Source organism: Bos grunniens, chromosome 4, assembly GCF_055505025.1.
Source record: "Bos grunniens cultivar Pamir isolate PY7600 chromosome 4, Bosgru_T2T1.0, whole genome shotgun sequence".
NCBI lineage: Eukaryota > Metazoa > Chordata > Mammalia > Artiodactyla > Bovidae > Bos > Bos grunniens.
Window position 1 is genome coordinate 71,148,423 of NC_141168.1, and position 25,789 is coordinate 71,174,211.

Consider the following 25,789-nt stretch of genomic DNA (forward strand, 5'->3'; position numbering starts at 1 on the left):
GTAAACTTAATGTTTCCCATTTTTTGAAAAGACTTTTTTTTAGAGCAGTTTTAGGTTCACAGGAAAATTGAGAGGAAGGCAGAGATTTCCCATATATACTCCCAGACCCTACATATGCATGCGCTCCCTCATTATCAACCTCCCCACAAGAGTGGTACATTCATTACAATTGATGAGCCTATATTGATACATTGTAATCATCAAAGCTCATAGTTTATATTAGGGTTGACTTGGTATTGGGTTTAGACAGATGTCTAATGACATGTATCTATCAGCATAGTATCATACAGGGTATTTCCACTGCCTTAAAAATCCTCTGTGCTTTACCTTCTATCTATCCTTACACACCCCTTAACCCCTGGCAACAACTGATCTGTTTACTGTCTCTATAGTTTTTTTGCCTTTTCAGAATATCTGTAGCTGGAATCATATTACAATATTTAACTTTTCCAAAGTGACTTCTTTCATTTAGTAGTAAGCCCCTAAGATTCCTCCATGTTTTTTTATGGCTTAACACTCATTTCTTTATAATGCTGAATAATATTTAATTGTCTGGATGTATCACAGTTTCTTTATCCATTCACCTAGACATCTTGGTTACATCTAACTTGGCAATTATGCATAACATTGCTATAAACATCCATTGTAGGTTTTATGTGGACGTGTTTTGAATTCCTTTGGGTAAATACCAAAGGGAGATTCCACACACACACTTTTTTGAGAACAGAACAGTCTTTCTTATGCAAGGAAGACACCACATCCAGGCTGGGTTTCACTAAGAAAAAGTGTGATCATGGGCCTTCTTAGAGAGTCTGTGACATGCCTAAACCACCCTGCAGGAACAATAGCAGTTGTCCACAAGTGTGTCACTCGATTGATACTCTTCACCCACATAGGTGAAGAACCCAGATGTGAACAACTCACACACTTGCAGTAAAAATGACATCTAATAATGCCCATGTAAGAACCAAGACCTGGGACTTCCCTGGCAGTCCAGTGGTTAGGACTCCACACTTGCACTGCAGGACGCACGGTTTCCGTCCCTGGGCAGAGAACTAATCCTGCAAGCCAAGTGGCGTGGCCAAAACAAAAACAAAAAACAGAACAAAAACCCCAGGAGCTGATTTGTCTGGAGTGAAAAGAGGGATGCTATGTTTTAATGGCCATTGCAAAGATCTCTGAAATTATCCTGCTTTAAATGTTCACCTTAGAAATGGGATTTAGGAAGTTTCTCAGGGAAGAGGAGGGGACTTTATTCTTGAGCTGGTAAGGAGCCAAAGGCCAGGTGACTGACATTCTCTGCTCCTTCTCCCATCTTTTTCAGCATGTGACTGCAACAAGGAAGGTTCCCAGAAGCCTGTCTGTGACCAGGACACAGGCACGTGTCGATGCCAGGAGGGCATTTGTGGCCCTCGATGTGATCGCCGTGCCCAGGGTCATGACCAGGAATTCCCCACTTGTCTTCGGTATCGCTTGTGCTTTGATCAATGGGACCACACTATTTCTTCCCTCTCCACAGTGGTGCAAGGGTTAATTAGGCTGGCTGCTAACATGGAAGATAAAAGAGAGACCCTGCCTGTCTGTGAGGCCGACTTCAAAGGCCTCAGAGAAAACATGTCTGAAATAGAAAGGATTTGGAGACATCCTGTTTTCTCATCTGAGGAATTCTCAAAAGTCAAGGATTATCATGACTCTGTTCGGTAAGGTTTGTGCAAAAGTAATATGTCGCCAAGTTCTTGATTTACCTTAACTCCCGAGAGCTTTAACCACTTTCAGCTTAGAAATGTACCTTTGTTAACATTAGGAGAATGATCATTGTTCAATTAGTAACCAGGCTGATGATCATATCTGTCTGTCTCTTTCCTATCTAGTTAAGATTGCATGTGATTTTTCAGAATGTCATTGATTATAACAAAAAGGCAACCACAAGGTTAATGGGGAAGCCCAAACTCAGCAGAGCTGAAGGACACAAAATTGGAAGTAGGAAGGTTTCTAATACACAATTTTTTTTCAACCATGTACTCAGGGAAATTTGCTTAATGTTCCCAAATTCCTCAGTTGTTTACACGCGCATACATTACTGTGAAGTTGTATAATGAGTACAATAGTTCTTTCAAAATGCAGTATCATTTTTTCATTCATCACATTGTTCTAGAGATGATGTTGATTGCTGTGGCCCAGGAGTCAGCAAGACATAGTTCACAAGCAACATCCAACCCATCACATTTTTTGTAAATAAAGTTTTATTGGAACACAGCCATACCCATCATTTACATCCTCTGTGGCTGCTGTCCCTCTGCAATGACAGAGTTGAGCAGTTGTGATAAGGATGCTATGGCCCCCAAGGCCTGAAATATTTACTTTCTCACCCTTTACAGAAGAAGTTTACTGACCTGATCTGGGCAAATGAGGATGAGTTGGGTATAGTTTCTACCCATCTAGGAGCACACAGTCTACAAAGAAACCAAGAAGATTATGGTTCTATAAAAAATATTCCTCCTCCCCAGAAAAGCTCATGGATTAAAGAATAGTTGAAGCTACAAAGTTTCATGTTATATAAAACACAAGTGTAAAATAAGGCCATTCATTTTGTCAGTTTTGTCACCAGACAAAAATTCCAGAAGTATATAGTAATTGCTTAAAAGTTAAACAGGGAGGATGATGCAATTCACCTGGTTAGTTCAGAGGACGGGCCACTGGCATCATAAACATAGCTCTAGGGCCCAGGGTGGTAACATGTTCAGATCAAGCTGGCAGGTGAGAACAAGCACTTCCATACCCTAGTAAAGACTGTGGGTCCCCAGAGCTCCCCACTTTTTAAGTGATGTCAGATATCCAGATTTCTATGGAAATGTCCCCACTTTAAAATATAGGCAGCTAATTCAATAGCGCTTTTTAAAAGTGCTGTATAGGCCAAAGAAACATGGCTGAGAATGAGCTTGTCCCACAGACCACTAGTTTGTGCTTGTCAGACCCAGCAGGTAAAACGGAACTGAGAGAGCAGAAGGAGCCAGTCCATAGTGGATGGTCCAAATAAAGAGAGTGCAAGAGCCCAGAGCAGAGCCAGCGAGAACAGGAGTCCCAGTGCCGGGTCTGAAATGGTAAGGGACGCCTGCCCCTTCCTGGTCCACCTGTTGAACTCCTGTTCCTCTGTAACAACCACCCAAACACCGCCCCCTCTCTGAAGCCTTTCCTGAGGACCTCAGAGAAAGGATGTGTTTCCTTCTCCATCTTTCCATGTCTTGGTAGTTCATTTGCCACTACCTCACTGAGGACCTCCTGTGGGCAAAGCTGTTTTCTCTATGAATGTATTCTCCAGGCCTGATTTAGTTAAATAATAAATGTTCGCTGGGTAAATTACAAATCAAAATGGCAGTAGGGGAAGGACAGAGCACTCAGGATGTCCATAAGCATAGATTCAGAAGTCAGACTACTGCAGTTGAAATCCACCCGAAGTATGAGGATACTTAATAATGAGGGCAATTTCTTTGTGTGTGTGTGTGTGTGTGTTTTCCACCAATCTGTCAAATGTAATATAAGCTTTGCTACATTTACTCTCATTTCCCCCTATAAGAAACAAATCATGCAGCTAAGTGAACAGCTGAAAACAGTGGATGAATTTGAAGACCTGAAAGAAACAATAGTCAGAATGAGGAATGAAACAAACCTCTTACTTGAAGATCTTCAGGAAGGAAATGATCTGCGCTCCAGTGCCTGGAATGCAAACCTCATGGGTAAGAGAGAAAATGTACCCTAACTGTCTGTTTCTGGACAAGTTGATAAAATCCTTAGTGCATTCCATTAGTGAATCACCCTGTGCTTATTGCCACAGCGCCCAAGCACTTTAAAACATGAAAACATACCCATTAAAGGTAGTATTTGTGCACGAATATTTCAACTTCTTAAAACATTGCAGAGACTGGATAGCATTTGCGCAAAAAAATGCTAACAATTATGCAATACTAAACATATACTAAAACCCAAAGTATTCAGATGCCAAGCCACACAAGGATCTTGTGTAATCATCAGCTTGGAAATTCTAATGTGGCCATAAGAAAATGAGAGAGATATGTTTTGATGCCTTCCTGAATATAAGCCTCTCAGATTCCAGCAATCATAAACACAAAAGAATATGAATCAAAAAGAACTTACATATTTCTTGTAAGAACTTTGTAGGAATTTGGAGACATGTAACACATCAGAAGGCTGGAGTCCATATTGCATAGTTTTTAAAAATGAATGGGAGCCATGCCAAAGCCAAGACCAACTTGGAGGAGAAATGGAACTCTGAAACAAAACTTGAATTAAGTCATAGCCTCTTTTCCCATGAGATCCTTGTTATGTTTGGAAATGGACAGACATCTTGTTAACTACCAGGAGAGGTAGCACTGATCTTATTCACACAGAACCCATCTAGTTGAGAGATGAAACCTATCTGAAGGCAAAAGCATCATCTGATTTTCCTTATCCTATGTCTGTGCTCCTGTTTGTCATCTGATCTTGAGCTAAACAAGAAAAAAAAAAAATAGATGGCAACTATGATGCTAAAGGAAGGCCTGGATTTAATGAAATCACTATTGATGATGCTTAATAAATGCCATATAAAGAGTAAGGAATTTGCTCTGATTCCTAATCTGGAAGAATGTGCCCAATGAAAGAATTGAAAATCCATCAGCAGTCACCCAAGCCAGATAGAAGAAAGCAAAACTTACCCATGCTGATCCTCTCAAACTTGCATTCCAACAGCAGTTACTGGGCTTTTTCTCAATGCCTGACACTGTACTGGGCATTAGAGACAGGCAGTAAATTCAGCCAGTCCTCACCCTGAAGTCACCCCAATCTCATGTGGAAAAGCCAGGCATATAAACAACCCCAAACAGTGAACAGACTCTGTTAGAGCATCTTCAAACTGCTTCAGGAACATAATAGAGAGAATGGTATTAGTCCTGGGTATATTAGAAAAGGCTTCATAGAATAAAGATAAATTTGCCAGATAAATCAAGGCAGAAAATCATCACAAGCAATAGAAAGATGAGTTTTGTTTGTTTAGGGAAGTGGTTCATGGTAAATAAAAATCATGATATGTTAAGAATTCAGTTCAGTCACTCAGTCGTGTCCAACTCTTTGCCACCCCATGGATTGCAGCAAATCAGGCCTCCCTGTCCATCACCAACTCCCAGAGTTTCCTCATACTCATGTCTATTGAGTCAGTGATGCCATCCGAGTATGTTAGTATAAAAACCAGGAATGTTTAGAAGATAAAGAGTGGCTGTCATGCCTGGACTCTGGTTATGTATGGAGTAAAGATCAGAATCATGAACCTTTGGTTCCTAAAATAGTCTAAAACCCTAATATGCTATCATTTACATTAAAACATCACATTATGCTTACAGGAATTTGTATTTCTATCAAAATATAGAGAAGTGTTTAAGAACACAGTCTCTAGAGTCAAACTACTTAGCTTCAAATCCTTACTGCATCTCTTACTATCAGTGAGAATTTACTGTCATCAGAGCCTCGTTTTTCCACTTGTAAAATGGGGTTTGGGCTAATTCTCAGTGTTTTGTAAAATTAAGGATGAAAATTGATCGGAAGTACCGGTATATAGAAAGCACTTAGCACCGTTTGGCGGCTCAGGCAGTAAAGAGTCTTCCTGCAATGCAGGAGATGTGGATTTGATCCCTGGGTTGGGAAGATCCCCTGGAGAAGGGAACAGCTACCCATTCTTGCCCGGAGAATTCCATGGACAGAGGAGCCTGGCAGGCTACAATCCACGGGGTCATAGAGAGTCTGACACGACTGAGTGACTTTCACTTTAGTACAGTAGCTGTTGTCATCAGCTTCAACATCAGTTCAGTTCAGTTCAGTCGCTGAGTCATGTCCGACTCTTTGCGACCCCATGAATCGCAGCACGCCAGGCCTCCCTGTCCATCACCAACTCCCGGAGTTCACCCAGATTCACGTCCATCAAGTCAGTGATGCCATCCAGCCATCTCATCCTCTGTTGTCCCCTTCTCCTCCTGCCCTCAATCCCTCCCAGCATCAGAGTCTTTTCCAATGAGTCAACTCTTCACATGAGGTGGCCAAAGTACTGGAGTTTCAGCTTCAGCATCATTCCTTCCAAAGAAATCCCAGGGCTGATCTCCTTCAGAATGGACTGGTTGGATCTCCTTGCAGTCCAAGGGACTCTCAAGAGTCTTCTCCAACACCACAGTTCTAAAGCATCAATTCTTCAGTGCTCAGCCTTCTTCACAGTCCAACTCTCACATCCATACATGACCACAGGAAAAACCATAGCCTTGACTAGACAAACCTTTGTTGGCCAAGTAATGTCTCTGCTTTTGAATATGCTATCTAGGTTGGTCATAACTTTCCTTCCAAGGAGTAAGCGTCTTTTAATTTCATGGCTGCAGTCACCATCTGTAGTGATTTTGGAGCCCAAAAAATAAAGTCTGCCACTGTTTCCACTGTTTCCCCATCTATTTCCCATGAAGTGATGGGACCAGATGCCATGATCTTCGTTTTCTGAATGTTGAGCTTTAAGCCAACTTTTTCACTCTCCACTTTCAATTTCATCAAGAGGCTTTTGAGTTCCTCTTCACTTTCTGCCATAAGGGTGGTGTCATCTGCATATCTGAGGTTATTGATATTTCTCCTGGCAATCTTGATTCCAGCTTGTGTTTCTTCCAGTCCAGCGTGTCTCATGATGTACTCTGCATAGAAGTTAAATAAGCAGGGTGACAATATACAGCCTTGACGTACTCCTTTCCCTATTTGGAACCAGTCTGTTGTTCCATGTCCAGTTCTAACTGTTGCTTCCTGACCTGCATATAGGTTTCTCAAGAGGCAGGTCAGGTGGTCTGGTATTCCCATCTCTTTCAGAATTTTCCACAGTTTATTGTGATCCACACAGTCAAAGGCTTTGGCATAGTCAATAAAGCAGAAATAGATGCTTTGCTGGAACTCTCTTGCTTTTTCCATGATCCAGCAGATGTTGGCAATTTGATCTCTGGTTCCTCTGCCTTTTCTAACAGGTCAGCAAACTACAGTCTGCCTGCAGATCCTACCCACAGCCTGTGGTAGATTTTTTTTTTTTTTCCCCTTTTTTAAAAAAAAAAATTTACTTTTAATTGGAGGATAATTGCTTTACAATACTGTGTTAGTTTCTGCCATACATCAATATGAATCAACTACAGGTATACGTATTTCCCCTCCCAGTCTATTTTTATAAATAAAATTTCAATAGGAGACAATCTCACCTATTTATTTGCATGGTTACTGTTACAGTGGCAGAATTGAGTAGTTGTGACAGCAATGTAATGGTTGCTGCTGCTGCTAAGTTGCTTCAGTCGTGTCCGACTCTATGCGACCCCGTAGGTGGCAGCCCACCAGGCTCCCCCGTCCCTGGGATTCTCCAGGCATGAACACTGGAGTGGGTTGCCATTTCCTTCTCTAATGCATGAAAGTGAAAAGTGAAGTCGCTCAGTCATGTCCAACTCTTAGCGACCCCATGGACTACAGCCCACCAGGCTCCTCCATCCATGGGATTTTTCAGGCAAGAGTACGGAGTGGGGTGGCCTAAAACATTTATACTCTGGCCTTGGTAGAATGAGTTTGTCAACTTCTGTGCTATGTAGTGGGATAAACTTGGTTCATCATCTTAGAGTTCATATAGGTAGTCAAAATTAATACCTTACATATGTGAAACATTTCACAGAGTATTTTTATATTATTTCCCTTAATCTTCACAAAGTATTATCCCTAATTTACAAGAAACATACTCTAAGACACTAATGGGTTTGCTCAAGGACATACCCTCACAGTAAAGGGAGAAGCCAGCATTCAAATCTATGTCTGCAGACTTAAACCTCAGTGCTCTGTAGGTATTCCATCTGTATCTATGACAGGACTTCCAACTTTTCCCCATGAAGTGCAAACTCAAGGGAATGGATGTTGAGTTTTTGTATTGATCATTGAGAGCAAGATAGTCTAGTCAAGTTGGAGAATAATTATGTTGATAGCCCATGTATAATTTCAGTTGTTTCCACAAAATTTATCTTACCTCAATTGGTGTTGATGTAGATTTTTCAAAGAACATCAAGAAATATTATCAGAGTTCTTTATCTACTGAAAAGAAAACGAATGAAACTACATCCATCATTAACAACTCCCAAAATACCAGGAATGACTTCCTTCGTATCTTAGATACACTAACCTCAAAAGAAGACTTGTCATTGGAGAAATTAAAGCAGATCAAGATACCAAATATTCAAATATTGCAAGAAAAGGTAAATGTTCATGACAGTATAGTAAAAGTATCTGTGGTTTTTACTTGATATGTGTGTGCTTGATCACTCAGTCGTGTCTGACTCTTAGGGACACCATGGACTGTAGCCAGGCTTCTCTGTCCATGGAATTTTCCAGGCAAGAATACTGGAGTGGGTCACCATTTTCTTTTCCACAGGATCTTCCCAACCCAGAAATCATGCCCACATCTCCTGCCTTGGCAGGTGGATTCTTTACCACTGGACTACCTGGGAAGCCCGACTTGATATACAAGTCTTTTCTATTTCCCTGTCTAATGTTTTATTTCATTTTTAGTTTATATTTTATAAGTATGGGAATAATATATAAATAATATAACCTATATTTAATCTAAAAATAATGTAATTTTTTAAATTTCTGAAGTCCAAGTTTGAAAAAAATCAAAAAGTAAAGATTGTGGCTTAATTTTATTATTTTATACTGTTTACTATTTCCCAAATGGTACAGACTGTGGACATTTACTCCTCCTGCTTCATAAGTGAAAGGTAGTTTTTATTTTTAAAAAGATGAAATTAACATGGAAATGCTTAATATTTTCCAAAGAAACCATAAGTATGAAAGTGTTATTGATTGCCACCAGTGCTAGCAACAAATAAGTTAGATATGTATTCAGTTAACTAGGAAACATTTAATGGGTCATATCTACATATTAAGCATGAACAACTGTTGAAAAAACACACACGAATAGAGCAGGGTCTTGCCTCAGTGAGCCTGGATGACGTCAGAAAAACCCTCTGCCAACAAGTCACTTTTTCACATAGATCCCTTTTCCTCTTAGGTGTGTGGAGCAGAAGAGGACATGGCCTGCGTGCTCTCATCCTGTGGCAGCCCGAGCTGTTACGGCTCCCCAGCCCTCTCAAGGAATGCCCTGCAGAAAGCTCAGGAAGCAGAGTCTGTGGTTCACAGTTTGAACAGCCAAGTTCACAGGTTGAAGAAACAGGTAAATGATGTCTTCTCATGCTTTATTTGCAAAGCTATAGCAATTTTAAAAAAGCAAACTGCTTGAAATTTTTAAATTTTCCATTTATTTTCTAAGTGAAAGAATAGATTCTAGATGTTAGGTGTTCTTTTGCCTGGAAATACAGAATAAAAATTTTAAAAAGTTATGAAAGTGTTAGTTGCTCAGTCATGTCTGACTCTTTGTAAACCCATGGACTGTAGCCCGCCAGGCTCCTCTGTCCATGGAATTCTCCAGGCAAGTATACTGGAGTGGGTTGCCATGTCCTTCTCCAGGGGATCTTCCAAACCCAGGGATCGAACCTGGATCCTCCTGCATTACCATCTGAGCCACCAAGGAAGCCCTAAAAATATAGACGTGACTATAAATGGTGAATAGAAGGAGATGAAAATATTGACATATTTTCTCATATATATGACATATAAAAATGTGTATGTATGTGTGTATAACATTGTGTGTGTGTGTGTATGGAAAGAAAAGAGAAAAACAAAGTATATGTTCATAGGATATACATAGACGTTTGATTATGATTCCTTTATAGCAAACACTGCATAGAAATGTGTAAATTCCTAGCCTTGGAGGTTTGAAAACTATAGAAATCTCCAAATAAAGAATAATTTTTCATTAATTCAAGAATGTGTTTGAAATTCTACTAAATAGACAAATTTTAATGTTAGAATTTAATGTTAGAAAATGTTTTTAATAGGATTATACCCTTACTTCCTTAAATTGCTTCCTAGGTTGATATGATAAAGTTGTTTTAATATTTAAGTACCTGATAACAGAATCTCAAATAATTTTAAACGATTTTAAAAATCATTTCTAAAAAATGAGTATAATTTTCAGTTACCTAGTTTTCTTCAGGCTTTTGATCAATACATTATATTCATCTTGAAAGGATAAATATAAATTTAAGAGTTTTGTGAGTACATTTTGTTCATCTTGAAAATAAGATGGTATGCTCCCTAGTTTCCTTTGTTTTTTTTTGGCAATATACATAGAGCCTTTGAAGAAGAAAAGCTGAAAAAAGCTGCATTTTTTTTTATCAATATAAGATAAATATTATATCAGTCAGCCCTCTTGTTTGCAAGCGGCAGAAACCAACTCCTGAACAGAAAGGAAATGTACGTGCAGACATCTGGGCCTCAGAATTGAAAGAAGGATACAGAGCCAGACTTGAAAATGGGGTGAGAACCAAAGCTAAGATACACACTCCTGCACGTACACCCTGCAGAGCAGCCATTTGTTCCATGAGCCTCGTCTCCATGGACCTGAGCCCCAGCTGGTCCTATATCCTTGCTCCACGGGCTCCAGAATCCAAGTTCTGGAGCAGGTCTCTGATTAGTCAGGTTGAAGAACATCCCTACACATCCTAAATGTTGACATGTTTTGTTTACCTAGGCATCTGTGGCGCTAGTGGTAAAAAACGTGCTTGCCACTGCAGGAGACATGAGATGCAGGTTCAATCCCTGGGTCAAGATCTCCTGGAGGAGGGCATGACAATCACTCCAGTATTCTTACCTGGAGAGTCCCATGGACAAAGAGCTTGGCAGGCTAGAGTCCATAGGATCACAGAGTCGGACATGACTGAAGCGACTTAGCATTCAAATTTGTATTGCCATCTAGTTTTTTCACTTATATATTATCCTTCAATGCTTTAACAAATATTCTTTGAGTACCTATTGCATGCTGGGCGTTTATCTACATGCTGGGAATTCAACAGTGAGCAAATACGAATCCTGGTCTTGCATCCCTGTGCTTAAATCAACCCTTAACCATTTCATGCAATGTTAAACTACTATTGTGTCCCTCTTCAAAAACCAGAAATCTCACACCATTTAAATAAGTCCCATGTTAAGTGATTACTTTTAAAAGATAACCCCTGAAGTATATAATAGCAAAATCTTGCTTAATCAACATATAAATGGAGAACTAGAAAAGGATGAAGGTTGTCATGTTGATAAAATGGTGTGCTATTTTCCTCTTGATTAGAAGGGGGAAGCATGCCAGAAGAGATTACGAGAGAATTCTCAGGAGTCGTGACAGAGGATGGATTGCAGAGAGATGTTTTAAGAGTGAAGTAATTTAGCATTCTTGTTCTTTCTGAATATGGCATCAACTAATCTACATTGAGATTTCATCTGTGTAATTTAGTGCTTCCTGACCAGAGTATTTATTTCTGAAATTCTCATATTTCTTCTATGTATTCTTACTCACAATTTCTCCACTTTATTTTTTATTGAAGTATAATTGACATAGGAAATTTGTATTAATTTTAGGTGAACAACATAATGATTTGATATATGTATATATTGTGAAATTATTAGTACAATAAATTTAGTTAATATCCATCCATCACCACATGTAGTTACATTTTCTTTCCTGTGATAAGAACTTTTAAAATCTCTCTTAGCAACTGGTATCCATTTTAAAGTTTAAAAAGTTCTAGAGAATTAAGGAACAACTCCAAAAAATTAAGGTACCTATTTTTCCTCATGTAAATATTTCTGTTTTGTTTCATCATTTGCCAGTGACTACCATTAAAGCCTTTTCCACAGAATCTGTATGGCTTAAATTAAGCTGGCTTTTTTATGGGGAAATAAAGGGAGATTTTTTTCCCCTAACTATGCTTGATCCTAATTAGCCCTGCTTCTGTCACAATTAATTTATTCAGTGCAGCTCAACTTGTGGGTGATATTGTTCTATTGCTCTCCATTTTTTTCTCTTTCTCTCATTTTTTGGAATCCAAGAAAAAGTCCATGACCTTTTTCAAATCATGCAGTTAAGAATTTGCACTTCTAAGTTGTAAGCATTTTTTAGTCCTTATCGTTTCTCCAAGTATACACAGTATTTGTAATTTATTTTTGTAGCCTGCTCTGAGTTCAAACTCATTTATTAAAAGAAAGAGTGCTTCCCTTATACGCTCAAAGAGAGTATATTATTTGAATTTGAAGAATGTTTAAAAGAGTAACGATTTTAACTTATGTTAAACTTATTAATATTTTAACTTATATTAAAGAAAATGTTCTCAGCTTCCTAAATATGATGATCACTGTAATTCTGTGAAATTTTTTGATACCCTAAAGTACTAACATTTCATAAAAAGAAAATTTGTATTTTCAATTTATATCAGGAAAAGTCATTGTTTTCAAATAGCAATTTTGATCACTAATAATGTTTTAAGAGAGAAGTTTACATTATTAAGAAAACAGGATTATTAAAGCAACCAATATCACCTTTTAAAAGAGTCCTTTAACATGAATCTATTGTTTAGTTATCTAGACTTCTATTTTAGTTTTAGTGAGTTCTATTTGGTCAGCTAAGTAATGAGACATCACAAAATATGCCTGATTGTTATGTTTGCCTCTTTTTTGTTTTTTCTATTCCAGATTAGAAATACAAGTAAACTGGCAGAAGTTTGCAAAAAGAGTACACTACAGCTAAGAAAGAAACTGAGGGATATGAAAAGCCAAAGTGAATCTGAAGAACAAAAAAATGAATCTTCTAATAAAAAAACTGAAAATATTTTTGTTAGGTAATTGTTTTTAAATATTAGGACTAATTTTTGTTCCTCCTTCTTCCCCCCTCCTCCCATCTTCTCTTCCTTTTTCTTCCTTTTCAATGTATACTGAAGCATCAACCAATTCCAAATTACATTAATTGGAAATCACATGCCTAAATCCAAAATAAGACATACTCGTTGATCTTAAATTTCTTAATGAAAACAATTGCAAAATACTAACTGTATCAAAAAATATGGTTCTTTATATAAGGTTAATTTAGTAATAAATCCTAGAATTTAGTTAAAATTCCAAACAAGTGAACTTAGCGTTTAAAATTATATTATTTTTTTTAAAGGAAAATCTAACATGAAGACTCTGTCAGATTCCACAATCTGACAGAGTGAGATCAAGGTATGCCAATTGCTGGTTAGTATATTAAATACTGTAGTAAAGTGGCATCTAAAATACTGATTATTTTGGATAACTGTTATTGACTATTTTCCAAGACTCATGTTGGCTTTCTGTGACTGCCAGAGGGAACTATTTGATTCATTATTATTATGATTATAAACTTAATATCCCTCATAGTGCCTTATTTTAGGAGAGGTTTGTTGTTTTGTTTTTGATCACCCCATGCATACGGATCTTAGTTTGCTGACCATGGATTGAACCCATGCCCCCTGCAGTGGAAGTGCATAGCTTTAACCAATGGACTACCAGTGAAGTCCCTGGGAAGGGTTTGTTTTAAACTCCAGAGAATTATCAATTAAAGATAAAAATCAAATAGTACAGCTGGAAATTGACCTGAAAACCTCACTTTCTGCAAATAATGTCATTTGGGTACAATACTACATGGAATTGATCTGAGAAAGCTTTCTTTCCCACAGCCATCTTCCAAATTCAGTAATTTAATATCTCCACATGAATTAATAGACAGTTAGGATGTCGGTTACAATCTTTGGAGTCACTTTATTAAATCTCTTTGCTATTGATTTTTATAAGAGACCCCTGTGGCCAAGTTCTATTTCACTGTTTCTAGAAATTGTATTAGCAGCTCTAATACTGATTTTCAAAATAAGAAAAAAATGAGTGAAAATAATCAGTAAAAATGAGCAAAATAATCTGTGAAAGTGACTGGGTATGAAATCAGTCAGATGGACATTTGTTCAAAAGCAAATTTTCAATGAGAAGCTAGATGGATTGATATTTACTAGGCATATATCCTAGTAGATCTGTGATTTAATCTAGTAGATTTAATCTCATAATCAATGTCAATTAATGTGAGGAACACATTAGCTATTTCTGCAGATACAAGTTAATTCAGACACCAAAACTAAATATCAGAACTACCACCGCTGTTGTATGAAAATGGTAAAATACAGTCCTGAGCTCAAGCAACAGATCACAAAGCAGTTTCTGCCTGTTTTCCTCCTAGTTCACTGGATCATAGAGCCTACTGCTATACTGGTCCTGGTTCTCATTGCTACTAGAATGTTACTTTAAATAGAGTCACAATAAAAATGTCACTTTAATTAGCCGAAGGAATTGGGGGCAGGGGGGAACTGTGTTCAGATTATTACAACAAAAATTAGGCTAGGCATCAAGAAAAATCGTGTTCCATAAAAGGAACTTTCCTGGTCAGAGTCCCGAGATTCTTGGTCACCAGAAAGTGGTGCCTTTCGCCCACCCAGTTTCTTCATTTTTCTTGGCTGTAAAGCCCAAATAAAAGTATTACATTTATGGTGACCACACTATGCAGCTCTTCTTTGACCATCTTAATATTTTCCTTGTGATCTGAATTCCTTATTAACAGAGTTTTGTGTCACTTTTCCTGAAAGTGAATTTATAATCATTTAAATTTTAATTTTTAATCTCATAATCAATGCCAATAAATGTTTCATGACTGAATGTGGAATTAAGCTCAATTCACTTTTTATTAGCACTTTTCTTTTTAACAAAACAGTTACCATTTCTATAAAGAGCCAGATCCACGGTTCTGTTTAAAATATGGCTTTAATTTATTCATGAAAAATTCTTGTTGCATTTTTTCAAAAGCATTATAGGAAGTAAAGCATTCACTTTGGGAATTTGCGGGCGGTCCAGTGGTTAGGACTTGGCACATTCACTACCAAGGGCCCAGATTCAATCTCTGGTTGGGGAACTAAAACCTTACAAGCTACGTGGCACAGCTTTAAAAAAAAAAAAAAAAAAACTAAGTAAAATAGTCCTTTTATATTAAAACTAGCTAAGGCAAAATGACTGCAAAGAAGGTATATACTTAGGTCGTGTCACTCAAATACTGAAAGCCATCGATGGCTCCCATTGTCTCTTGAATGAAGTCCAGTTTCCTTAGCCCCACGTTTAGGGACTTGTGTGATCCAATCCCAGCCTTCCTGAACTTCAGCTCTTTTTATTTTAAACTTTTTAAGACACTTTTTAACTTTTTCACATACTTTTTACACACCCCCTCCACTGGCCAGCCAAACACACTATTTATCTGTTTCACCCTGAGCTGACAATGCCCTTACCTGTCCCTTCAACCCACATCTCCACAGATTTAATCTGTGTGGGCTTCTAAGGCCGGATTTGAATGTCTTCTTAAAGTTCTTCCTGAAATATTTTCTCTTCCCTCTGAACACCACATCATTTTGTCTTACATTTATTCCTTCTCCTCTTATGAAATATCAGTAATCATCTGGAATGACATAATTTCCTGACTTGATGTAAACCCCTTGGAGATCAGATCTGTATCTAATTCATCTCTAACTTCCCCCATGGGACTCAGGATATGTGCCTCAGTAAGGAGCCAGAAAGAGACAAAGAGTTATTACCCCAAACACCAACAGTACATCTTCTACTTCAGTTCTCAAAGGAGGCCAATTCTATTTTCTGAAAAGCAGGGCATAAATGTATTTAGAAGTTTCTTCATAAGATGTTGCTCATACTATATTTTGTCATATCCCTTCTCAAAATAGGCTTTTGAGAAGTAGTATCAGATATAATTACCCTGTTATGCAGATAAGCAAAAATTGTTAGCCTTTTTATTATTTTAAATTAATTTATTTTAATTGGAGGATAACTACTTTACAGTATTGTGGTGGTTTTTCCCATACATCAACATGAATTAGCCATGGGTGTACATGTGTCCCACCATCCAGAACCCTCCTTCCACCTCCCTTCCCACCTATCCCTCTGGGTTGTCCCAGAGTACCAGTTTTGAGTGCCCTGCTTCATGCCGAACTTGGACTGGTCATCTGTTTTCCATATGGTAATATACATGTTTCAGTGCTATTCTCTCAAATCATCCCACCCTGGCCTTCTCCCACAGAGTCCAAAAGTCCGTTCTTTACGTCTGTGTCTCTTTTGCTGCCTCGCGTATAGGATCATCGTTACCATCTTTCTAAATTCCATATATATGTGTTAATATACAGTATTTGTGTTTCTCTTTCTGACTTAATTCACTTTGTATAATAGGCAATTGTGAGCCTTTTTAATGTCATGGGAGATTAGAGTGGAGTTTTGTTGAGTCCAAACCCAGGGCTTCCCTATTGTCTCATTCATGGTGTTTGAATCTTTTTTTTTAAAATTGAACTAGAGTCGGACACGACTGAAGCGACTTAGCAGCAGCAGCAGCATAGCTGATTTATATTGTTGTTAATATCTACTACATAGTAAAGTGATTCAGTTATACATATATTTGCTTTCTTTTTTATATTCCTTTCCGTGATGGCTTATCACAGGATATTGAGTATAGTTCCCTGTGCTATGCAGTAGGACCTTGTTGCTGATCCATTCTATGCATAATAGTTTTCCATGGTTTTGAATCTTAGAGACAGGCATCTTAACATTTTAATTGCTTTTGAATCTGTACTTACAATAAGCAATTATTGTGAAGACATTATGTAGGTCACAAAATATCCCAAATCTGTTACTTTTCTAACATTTGTACAGGTTGTGTTCATCATTACACAAACAGTGTTTCTTTCACAGAGAAGGGAAAATTGAGGGTGCAGAAGAGTCTATGGGACACTTACAGTCTAGTTCCTATATTCTAGGGACACTAATCAAATACAAATAGATATAGCTTAGAATTCATTGTGATGCTATTGACAAGATAGAGTGATAAGGAGACACAGTTATCTAAAACGCATCTTCTTATTTAAGAGGAAAACGTGCCTCCAGAGGATGTAGAGAAGGTGGCAAATCGTGCACTTGACGTCCACCTACCAATAACATCGCAAAATCCAACCCGTGAACTTGACAAAATATAGAAACTTATGCAACTCTGTGAGGACTACAGGACAGAAGAGGACGGGCTAAACAAATCAGCAGATGGAGCCCAGAAGGTTTTGGTGATGGCAGAAGCAGCTGAGTAAGTGCAATTAATATTAATATTCTCCTCCTGCTCTAACAGGCAATCTGCGGAAAGGCCATCAGAAAAATATTTGCCTAAGGAGCTATAGCATTCAAATGAAATTACCCTCTGATAGTTCATTGCCCAAAATGAAGGCTAAGCTGTCTGTGGAGGTGCCCCAGAAAGCTGGGAAGCTGGGAGGCAGTGCATAAAGATGCTGGTTTGCCATTTTCCTTAGACTGAGCGCCCTTCCTGTGGTCTGTTACCTCTTTATACCAATATACGCCAGTAAATGCCATATATTGCTGCTGCTGCTGCTAAGTCGCTTCAGTCGTGTCCGACTCTGTGCGACCCCATAGACGGCAGCCCACCAGGCTCCCCCATCCCCGGGATTCTCCAGGCAAGAACACTGGAGTGGGTTGCCATTTCCTTCTCCAATGCATGAAAGTGAAAAGTGAAAGTGAAGTCGCTCAGTCGTGCCCAACTCTTAGGGACCCCATGGACTACAGCCTACCAGGCTCCTCCTATATTATATGCCAATATCTTATTAAGTGGTGGGAATATCTGTGTATTTCCCCCTTCTTTTACACTGATTTTTGGTTCTTTCTATATTTATGGCAATAAGCAGTACTTTGAAAATCTAAACTTAAAATATATATATATATATATATATCACGTTAAAAAGATATGATAGTAAGGAAGAGAAGAAAAGGACTCTAGTGCCCCTAAAGTAGTACTGGAGTAGAATGATATATACAGCACACAAAGTCAACTAATTCTTGCTTCCTCTTGCCCTTGTCAACTTCACTAACCAAAGATGAGAAGCCACCTTGATGTTTTTATGATCGTGGGGTACTGTGAGTCAAGGTCATAGGGTCAGTGGATAATGGTACCATCATCTACATCCACCATCACTTTTGGATGCCCTGAAGCAGAGTTGAGACCTGAACTATCTCACCATCCACTTATAAAGTCCCTCAGACTCCACTGAAAGCCCAGCCCCACCCAGTTTTACTATTTACAACTAGGAAGATTAAGTAACTACAGCACGATCATACTGCTGTTAAAAATGATGCTGATGAAGTAACATGCAGAGATTCTTACAGTGTAATGGTAATACTCTTAGAAAGAAGATAACACATTATACACAGAAGAGGCTCTCAGTCATGAAAACAAAAATCTTATAAGGACAAAAATGTTAGAATATGCCAATATCATAAAAGGTGGTAGAATTATTGGTACATTTTCTCTCCGATATTTTTTTCTTTCTTCTATTTTGGGGAGTGCTCTCTAAATGTACTATAATGAGCAATACATTGAAAATCTAAGGGAAAAAGGAATTAAAAAGATAAAGGGATAGGGGGAGTTATGAAAAAGCAAGACTCAGGAACCCTCTTCTGTAACTGTAGAGAAAGAAGTGTGGAAAAGGAAAGCTACATACTGTATGATTCTTACTCTAAGACCTCTGGAAATAGCGCAACTATGGGGACAGTGAAAAAAAAAAAAAAGATCAGTGGTTGCAGAGATTGAGGAGAGGGATGAATAGGCAAACACAGAGGAATTTTAGGACAGTGAAAATACTCAGTTTGATACTATAGTGATAAATGCATGTCATTATACATTTGTCCAAACCCACAGAATGGACAACACTGAGAGTGAGCCCTAATGTAAACTGTGGCCTTTGGGTGATTATGATGTGTCAGTGTAGATTCATCAGTTGTAACAAACGGACCCTCTGGTGTGGGGTGTCAATGACTGGGGAGGTTATAAGTGTATGGGAAATCTCTGTACCTCCCTCTCAATTTTGCTGTGACCCTAAAACCGCTCTTAAAAAAAATAGTATTTTTCTTTAAACAGAAAAAAAATTACCACTGAGAGGAGAGGATGGGTTGATTGGAGAAGGGGATGTTTTGCCATTTAGCTATATACAAACATTTCTAACTATGCCTCTATTAAGGTCAGTCAGCTATCTCCCTGACTTTGTACATTCTTCCAAAGGTTCTTCTGAGCCTGTAGATCTAAGTATCTGGTGAATGTTGACTTGAGGTGAGCTCATTTCTGTAAAATAGACTATCACTTGGAATGCTTGTGATTTTAACCTCTGACTGGGCCCCTGGGCGGCTGGAATGTCAGTGAAGCTTAAATAAACCTGAATAAACACAGCCTGTAAATGCAAAGCCTTTCACTCTCTTTGCTCTCTGTGGAGCCTCTTGACTTGCCCACCCCCCTACCCTCCAATAAGAATTTCAAGAGCATTGCTTAAGTTTGAGGAGTCAGGAAAGAACTGGCTGAAGATAGTTTTTTGTTGTTGTTGTTCCGGCTTGGCACTTTTATTACCCAAACAGCTCTGCTTATGACAAGTTAAGAAATGATATCTATGTCTTTGATTTCCATACCTGGCAAAATCTGTACCTATGTAGGCATATACAATATAAGTGTTTTTATTGACATTTAAATATACCTGCTTCTCAAAATGAAAACTTCAGTGCTTTGCCTCGCTTGAGAGTAATTTAAACAGACTTTATGAATAATTCAGGAAAGTTTTTGGTTGAGTCGAATGAACTCTCAAGGTGAAATAAATGAATAATTGTATATTTATCTAATCTGATATGTTAATATCTTACCTCAGAAAAGCAGAAAATGTTCTATCAAATCTCAGCAAAATGTTGAATAAGTTGCAGCAAGTTCAAATCACTCAAGGACGGGCAGATTCTACCATCACACAGCTGACTGCCGAGATAACAAAATTCAAAAAGAACGAACTTCAGGTATTTCTTTATCTTCTTTGAAACTAACCTGAAATAAACTTCAACTGTAGAGACAGCACAGGTTTTATGTCTGCCAATGTCATGCTTGTCTTACCTGTTCAATGGGATTATTATGATGATAAATTAGGCTATGATAGTATTATATGTGTAATTAATGTTCTACAGAGCTCTCCCAGCATTATCTTTTTTCATTGTTGGCCAAGCCTGGGGGACAAAGCAAGGGCTACCACCAACTTGTAAATGAAGAAACTAAGACTGGGGAGACTAAGTCACTTGCCTAAGGTCACACAGCTAATTAGTGATAGATTTGAGGACAGTTTATCCCTTCTTTTTTTTAAATTTGTTTAATTGGAGTGTAGTTGATTTACAGTGTTGTGCCAGTGTCTGCTGTTCAGCAGAGTAATTCAGTTTTACACATACATACATTCTTCTTAAAATATTCTTTTCCATTATGGTTTATCCCAAGAGATTGGATATAGCTCTCTGTCCTATAGAGTAGGACCTTGTTGTTTATTCATTCTAAATGTAATACTTAACATCCACCACCCCCAAATACCCAGTCCATCCCTCCCAGCCCTCTGCCCCCACCCCCCATGTTGGCAATCAGAAATCTGATCTCTATGTCTGTGAATCTGTTTATGTTTGGTAGATAAGTTTATTTGTGTTGTATCTTAAATTCCACCTATAAGTGATGTCATATTATCCCTTCTTATACCAGGGAAAGTCATAGAGCTTTGAAAGCTCACCAACCAACGAAATTAAGTGAATTGTTGCCAGACTTTTATAATGAAGTTTACATAAAATCTCACCAGCATGTCCTAAAACTGAAAGATAACCCCAAAGAAAGGGTTCCATCCAGAGTTTGGCAGGAATAAAGCCATGCTTTAACCCACTTGATGGGTCTGGAAGAGGAAGCCTGGCAGTTAAAGGACAAAACAGGTCCTAGTCTGAGAGTCCATGGCATCTCTCCTCCAAGGCTCATCCCCTTCCCAGCAGACTGCAAGCTCCTCAGTCTCTGTTCTTCAGCTCATTTTAGATATCTAAATGCAGGCATCCTGAAAAGAAAAGCAGAAAGCACCAGAACAGAATTAGTACACCAGGAAATTAAAAAAAGGTTAGATATGAAGAGGAGCAAAAAATAAAGAAGGCCTCCAGGTTTTCTCCTTCTGTGCATCTACTCTAGAATAGGGGTTGGCAAAATACAGCCCAAGGGCCACATGCACGCACCAACTGTTGTAGTGTCCAAAGTCACACAGTTCAATTGGAATTCAGCCACATATTGTCCATAGATCATTTGTGCAGCCACAGCACTGAGTTGAATAGTTGAAACAGAGATTTTCTGGACCACAATGTATAAAATGTTTACTGTCGGGCCCTTTACAGAAAAAGCTTGCAGATTCCTACTCTAGAAAAACTCCCACATATACTCGAGGGCACAGGAAGGGGCTTCTCTGTTTCTAGCAGCATGATGGACCAGTACACAAAGGAAAAAAGAAACCTGAAAATGTTATTTTAAAACATTTTTAAATGCATCGCTGAATAGGTAAAAAATGGAAGACAGCTTCAGAGGCCAAAAATGACGGACAAGCATGATCCAGAGAGGTAACTGATCAGGAAGCCGACAGCAGGCAGAGGGCAGCTGCCAGTCCCTGGGGTATCAGCACTGCTGGTTTTCATAGCTGCCACAAGTAATAGAAAAACCCATCCAAGGAGGCCATGAGGCCCCTGCAGAGAGTAGGGACCTTAAAAAGCACACCCTCAAGGAAAATGTTAGACCATTACACACAGAGAGATGGTAAAGACACTAGCCTCTGTGTGGAGGGGGATAATCTTCACTGAGAATTATTAACAAGCTGGCACTCAGGTAAGATGGGGCTAGAATCCATACTACCTGGGTGACCCCCATAAACCAAGCTGAAAATGTCATTTAAAGTGACCCTGAGTTGTCAAGGCCTTCAGATGCCTGACAGAGGCCATGAGAAATCCTTTCCAAAGGACTGTACCTTAAAACCAAGCCTCAAAGGGTTCCCTTAAAACACATAATAAATAAACAAATTGCCTTAAGCAAGAATCATCAGAAATAGCAAACAAGAGAATCAGAATGCAGGAGACTTCAAATGTAACCATTACTGGATATCTGATGCAAAATAAGGGTGTTTATTATGCTTAAGAAAAATCAAAGAAGGTATGAAACTTTGGCCAAAGAACAAAAGAGATAACAAATGACACATCAGACTTTAAGACATCACAAGCATAGTCACCAAAATAAGGAATAAGGGTAGTTCAGTTCAGTTGCTCAGTCGTGTCCGACTCTTTGCGACCCCATGAACCACAGCACACCAGGCCTCCCTGTCCAAATAAGGTTAAGGGGTTATTATTTATAAGGGAGAAAAAAATAAGAAGCCACCCCCGCATCGCCAGAGAAGAGAAAAGTCAACTTTTGTACAGTCAAACTGTGAGACACTTTAAATTGGTAAAAGTGAATACACAAGAGCTATGCAAATTGGCTTAAATGACCTGTACAAGCATGATTTAAAAATTCAAACTGCAGAAAAACACAGGATGCTATATGTATAAAGTTTAAAAGTAGAAAATACTGTATTTTGTTAGAAATACCCAAAAAGACAGCTATTATATACATACATACATATATATATATATATATATACACACACACACACACACACACATACACACACACACGTGGAATGAAGTGGAATTATTGGAATTATGTGGAATGAAAAGTGTTAGATTCAGGGTAGTGGTGACCTTTGAGGGGGTGGAGGGAGGTATGGAGAGGAGGGTGGTACACCCAAGGCCTTGGCTCATGGCATTACTTACTCTTAAGCCAAAAGGTGGCTACATTGATATTTTCTTTAGACCCTATTATCTGAAACATCTTATTATAACATTGTTTTAATAGAACAGAAAAAGCAAAGGAACAGTTTTCTTTCCCTTTACACCTAGATTATTTGTGGAGGGATCATTATATCATTTATTTTCTTGTTTGTTTATTACATAAGGAGAGTTTTTTCTTTTCTGGTGTTTCAATCAACAGCAGGCTGAAAATCAGGCCCAGGAGATGAAGAATAAGCTGGACGTAGCAAAGCACCAGTCAGTGTTGGAGGGTGGACTTGCCCAGCTGCAGACCACGTTGCAGAGGAATCGAGGCGAGGCTGTCCGTGCACGAGCTCAGGCTGAAGCAGCCCGGCACCAGGCTGGGGGCCTTGAGGAGGTCATTGATCCTACCTCTGCCACCAAGAGCAGACAAACAGTGCTTCTTTGAAGGATAATCCCTTAACCCCAGATTTTTGTGCCATTTGTCAGCATTTCCTTTAGTGCTAGTCCATGTTCCATAGTGTGTGTGTAGGGACCCCGCTGGGCATGGAGACGCTTCTGTACATGGAGGGCTGTCTCCCAAGGAAGAGTTTTGTGACTATATTATGTTAGACTGTTTACCCCCATCTAGTCGAAGTTTTTCCTAAACTTCCAAACATTCACAATTTATGTCACGGGTCTAACTGTATGTCTTTGCCCTTTGCTCTAATTAAATCACATAGCAGATAAAGAAGTACAAGTCACCTGCCAAAGAGAATAGATTGAGTTACAAAAATCACAGTGAGTTCATGAACCAGTTGTGGAAAATGGCCTATTCATTTCGGTTGCTGAAAGAGGCTGTCAACTCATTTTCTTGGCAGGAAATCTTTGGTTGGTCTCATTCATAATAGCAGCTTAAGCAGAAGAAAGAGGTTGAAGTGTTTTTTATAATTGGTGTATTTTCTTGCTCTTAATTCCTAATATGCTGGGTACATTTTCTGCTGACTTGGGAGCTGAGGGTGTTTTCTGTGAAACAGAGGTTGAGAAAGGTGCTCCCTGCCCACCTGCTACCACTTCCATAGCCCACTCCTGGGTCGGGCCTGTATTCATCTGTCTAACGTGCTAGGTCGTCAGGCACTCAGGCTGACCCTGAAGATTTCCCTTCTAATACTGAGGGAGCGCTTCATTACCTCCTGCCTCCCTTCCTACCACGTTCCTATCTCATCTTTGTACCAAGCAAATCCTGTGTCCTTGCTGCTTCGGAATGTTCATCCACTCTCTCTGACCTTCACCTTGCACTTGTAGGTGTTCAACCCAGCTGAACAGAGACCTTTGTCCAGGGCAGCACTGAGCCAGTTCTGTCCTGTGTAGCTCTGACCTTATACTTCAGGACAAACGGGTACCTCATAAACAGTTGCCATCACATAAAGCAGTGTTTGATATTTTACAACAGGAAATTTTCTTTTTTAATTCACTAAAGCTGAGAATTTTTGCAGCCTGTAAACAAACAAACAATGCCAATGAAAGCCGTGTTGGACATCTCAGAATGACTCAAGCATGTTGAGTGGATGAGGGTTGCCTCTTACTCCTTTTACGAACAGTATCAGGCAGACATCACATGTGTGCGTGCTTTACAAGTATCTTCTGATAATGAGAATGTTGCTCTGTTGTAGGAGTTTGTTGAGCTACAGAATCAATATGCTGTTCTTCAGCATAAGATGAGTGTGTCAGGACTGACGAAGGAAACATTAGGAAAAGTGAAACACCTAAAAGATGCAGCAGCAAAACTGGCTGGAGACACAGAGGACAAGATGAGAAGAATAGCGGGTACCTCTTTTTTATATGTTCCCAGCTTTTTTGAGGTATAATTGACGAATAGAATTGTATGTATTTAAGTGTACAGTGTGATGGTTTGATGAATATGTATGTTGTGAAATGACTACTACAATTAAGTTAACACATCCACCGCTTCACATAATTACCTTTTTGTGGTGGTGGTTTAGTCACTAAGTTGTGTCTGACTCTTGTGACCCCCATGGATCGTACCGGCCGGCCTTTCTGTCCATGAGATTTTCCAGGCAAGAATACTGGAGTGGGTTGCCATTTCCTTCTCCAGGGGATCTTCCCAACCCAAGGATTGAACCTGGGTCTCCTGCACTGCAGGCAGAGTCTTTACCGACTGAGCTACCAGGGAAGCCTGTGAAGTTGTTCAGTCATGTGCAACTCTTTGTGATCCCATGGAATGAAGCCTACCAGGCACGTCCATCCATGGAATTTTCCAGGCAAGAGTACTGGAGTGAGTTGCCATTTCCTTCTCCAGGGAATCTACCTGACCTGGGGATTGAACCTGAGTCTCCCGCATTGCAGGCAGACTCTTTACCCTCTGAGCCACCAGGGAAGCCCAGCCTTTTTGTATATGTGGTAATAATGCTTCTGATCTACTGGTGTGCACAGTACAATCTGAACGATCCACAGAACCATTCATCTTACAACTGGAAGTTTGTATTCTTTGACCAACATCTGCCCAATGTCCTCTACTCCCCCAACCCATGGCAGCCACAATTCTCCTCATTCCGTGTGTTTAGATCCCACATATGAGTGAGATCATATAGTATTTGTCTTTCTCTGTCTGGTTTATTTTCACTTAGCATGATGTCCTCTAGGTTCGTCCATTGTCGCCTATTGGCAAGATTTCCTTGTTTTTTATGGCTGAACTATATTTATACATATATATGTATATATCTGATACATGTATATATGCCTCTCACATTGTTTCTATCCAGTCATCCATGGACAGACACAGGTTGTTTCCGTGTCTTGTCTATTGTGAAGAGTGCTGCAGTGAATACAGGGGAGCAGTATCTCTTTGAGATACAGATTTTGTTTCTTTCAGATGAATACACACATTGAGGATTCCCAGATCATGTAATAGTTCTATCTATCCTTTTATGCACTCCCCTAGTTTGACAATAACGTCATATTAATAATATTCCACCTTCCTAGTAGGACAAATACTGGTTTCAATTTATTGTTGACACAGTTTAACTACTTATGAGTCCACTAA

The 25,789-nt window shown here is 39.0% G+C and overlaps 1 protein-coding gene across 1 annotated transcript in view; it reads left to right on the top strand.

Annotated features, from left to right (window-relative positions):
- Nucleotides 1-25,789, top strand: part of LAMB4 (laminin subunit beta 4) — a 156,560-nt gene that overhangs the window by 124,164 nt on the left and 6,607 nt on the right. The window contains 11 exon segments of the mRNA XM_086396831.1: nt 1,325-1,700; nt 2,309; nt 3,575-3,734; nt 8,083-8,288; nt 9,104-9,265; nt 12,673-12,774; nt 12,776-12,818; nt 16,951-17,158; nt 19,770-19,908; nt 22,967-23,143; nt 24,399-24,552. Of these exon segments, the coding sequence (XP_086252957.1) occupies nt 1,325-1,700; nt 2,309; nt 3,575-3,734; nt 8,083-8,288; nt 9,104-9,265; nt 12,673-12,774; nt 12,776-12,818; nt 16,951-17,158; nt 19,770-19,908; nt 22,967-23,143; nt 24,399-24,552 (1,728 nt within the window).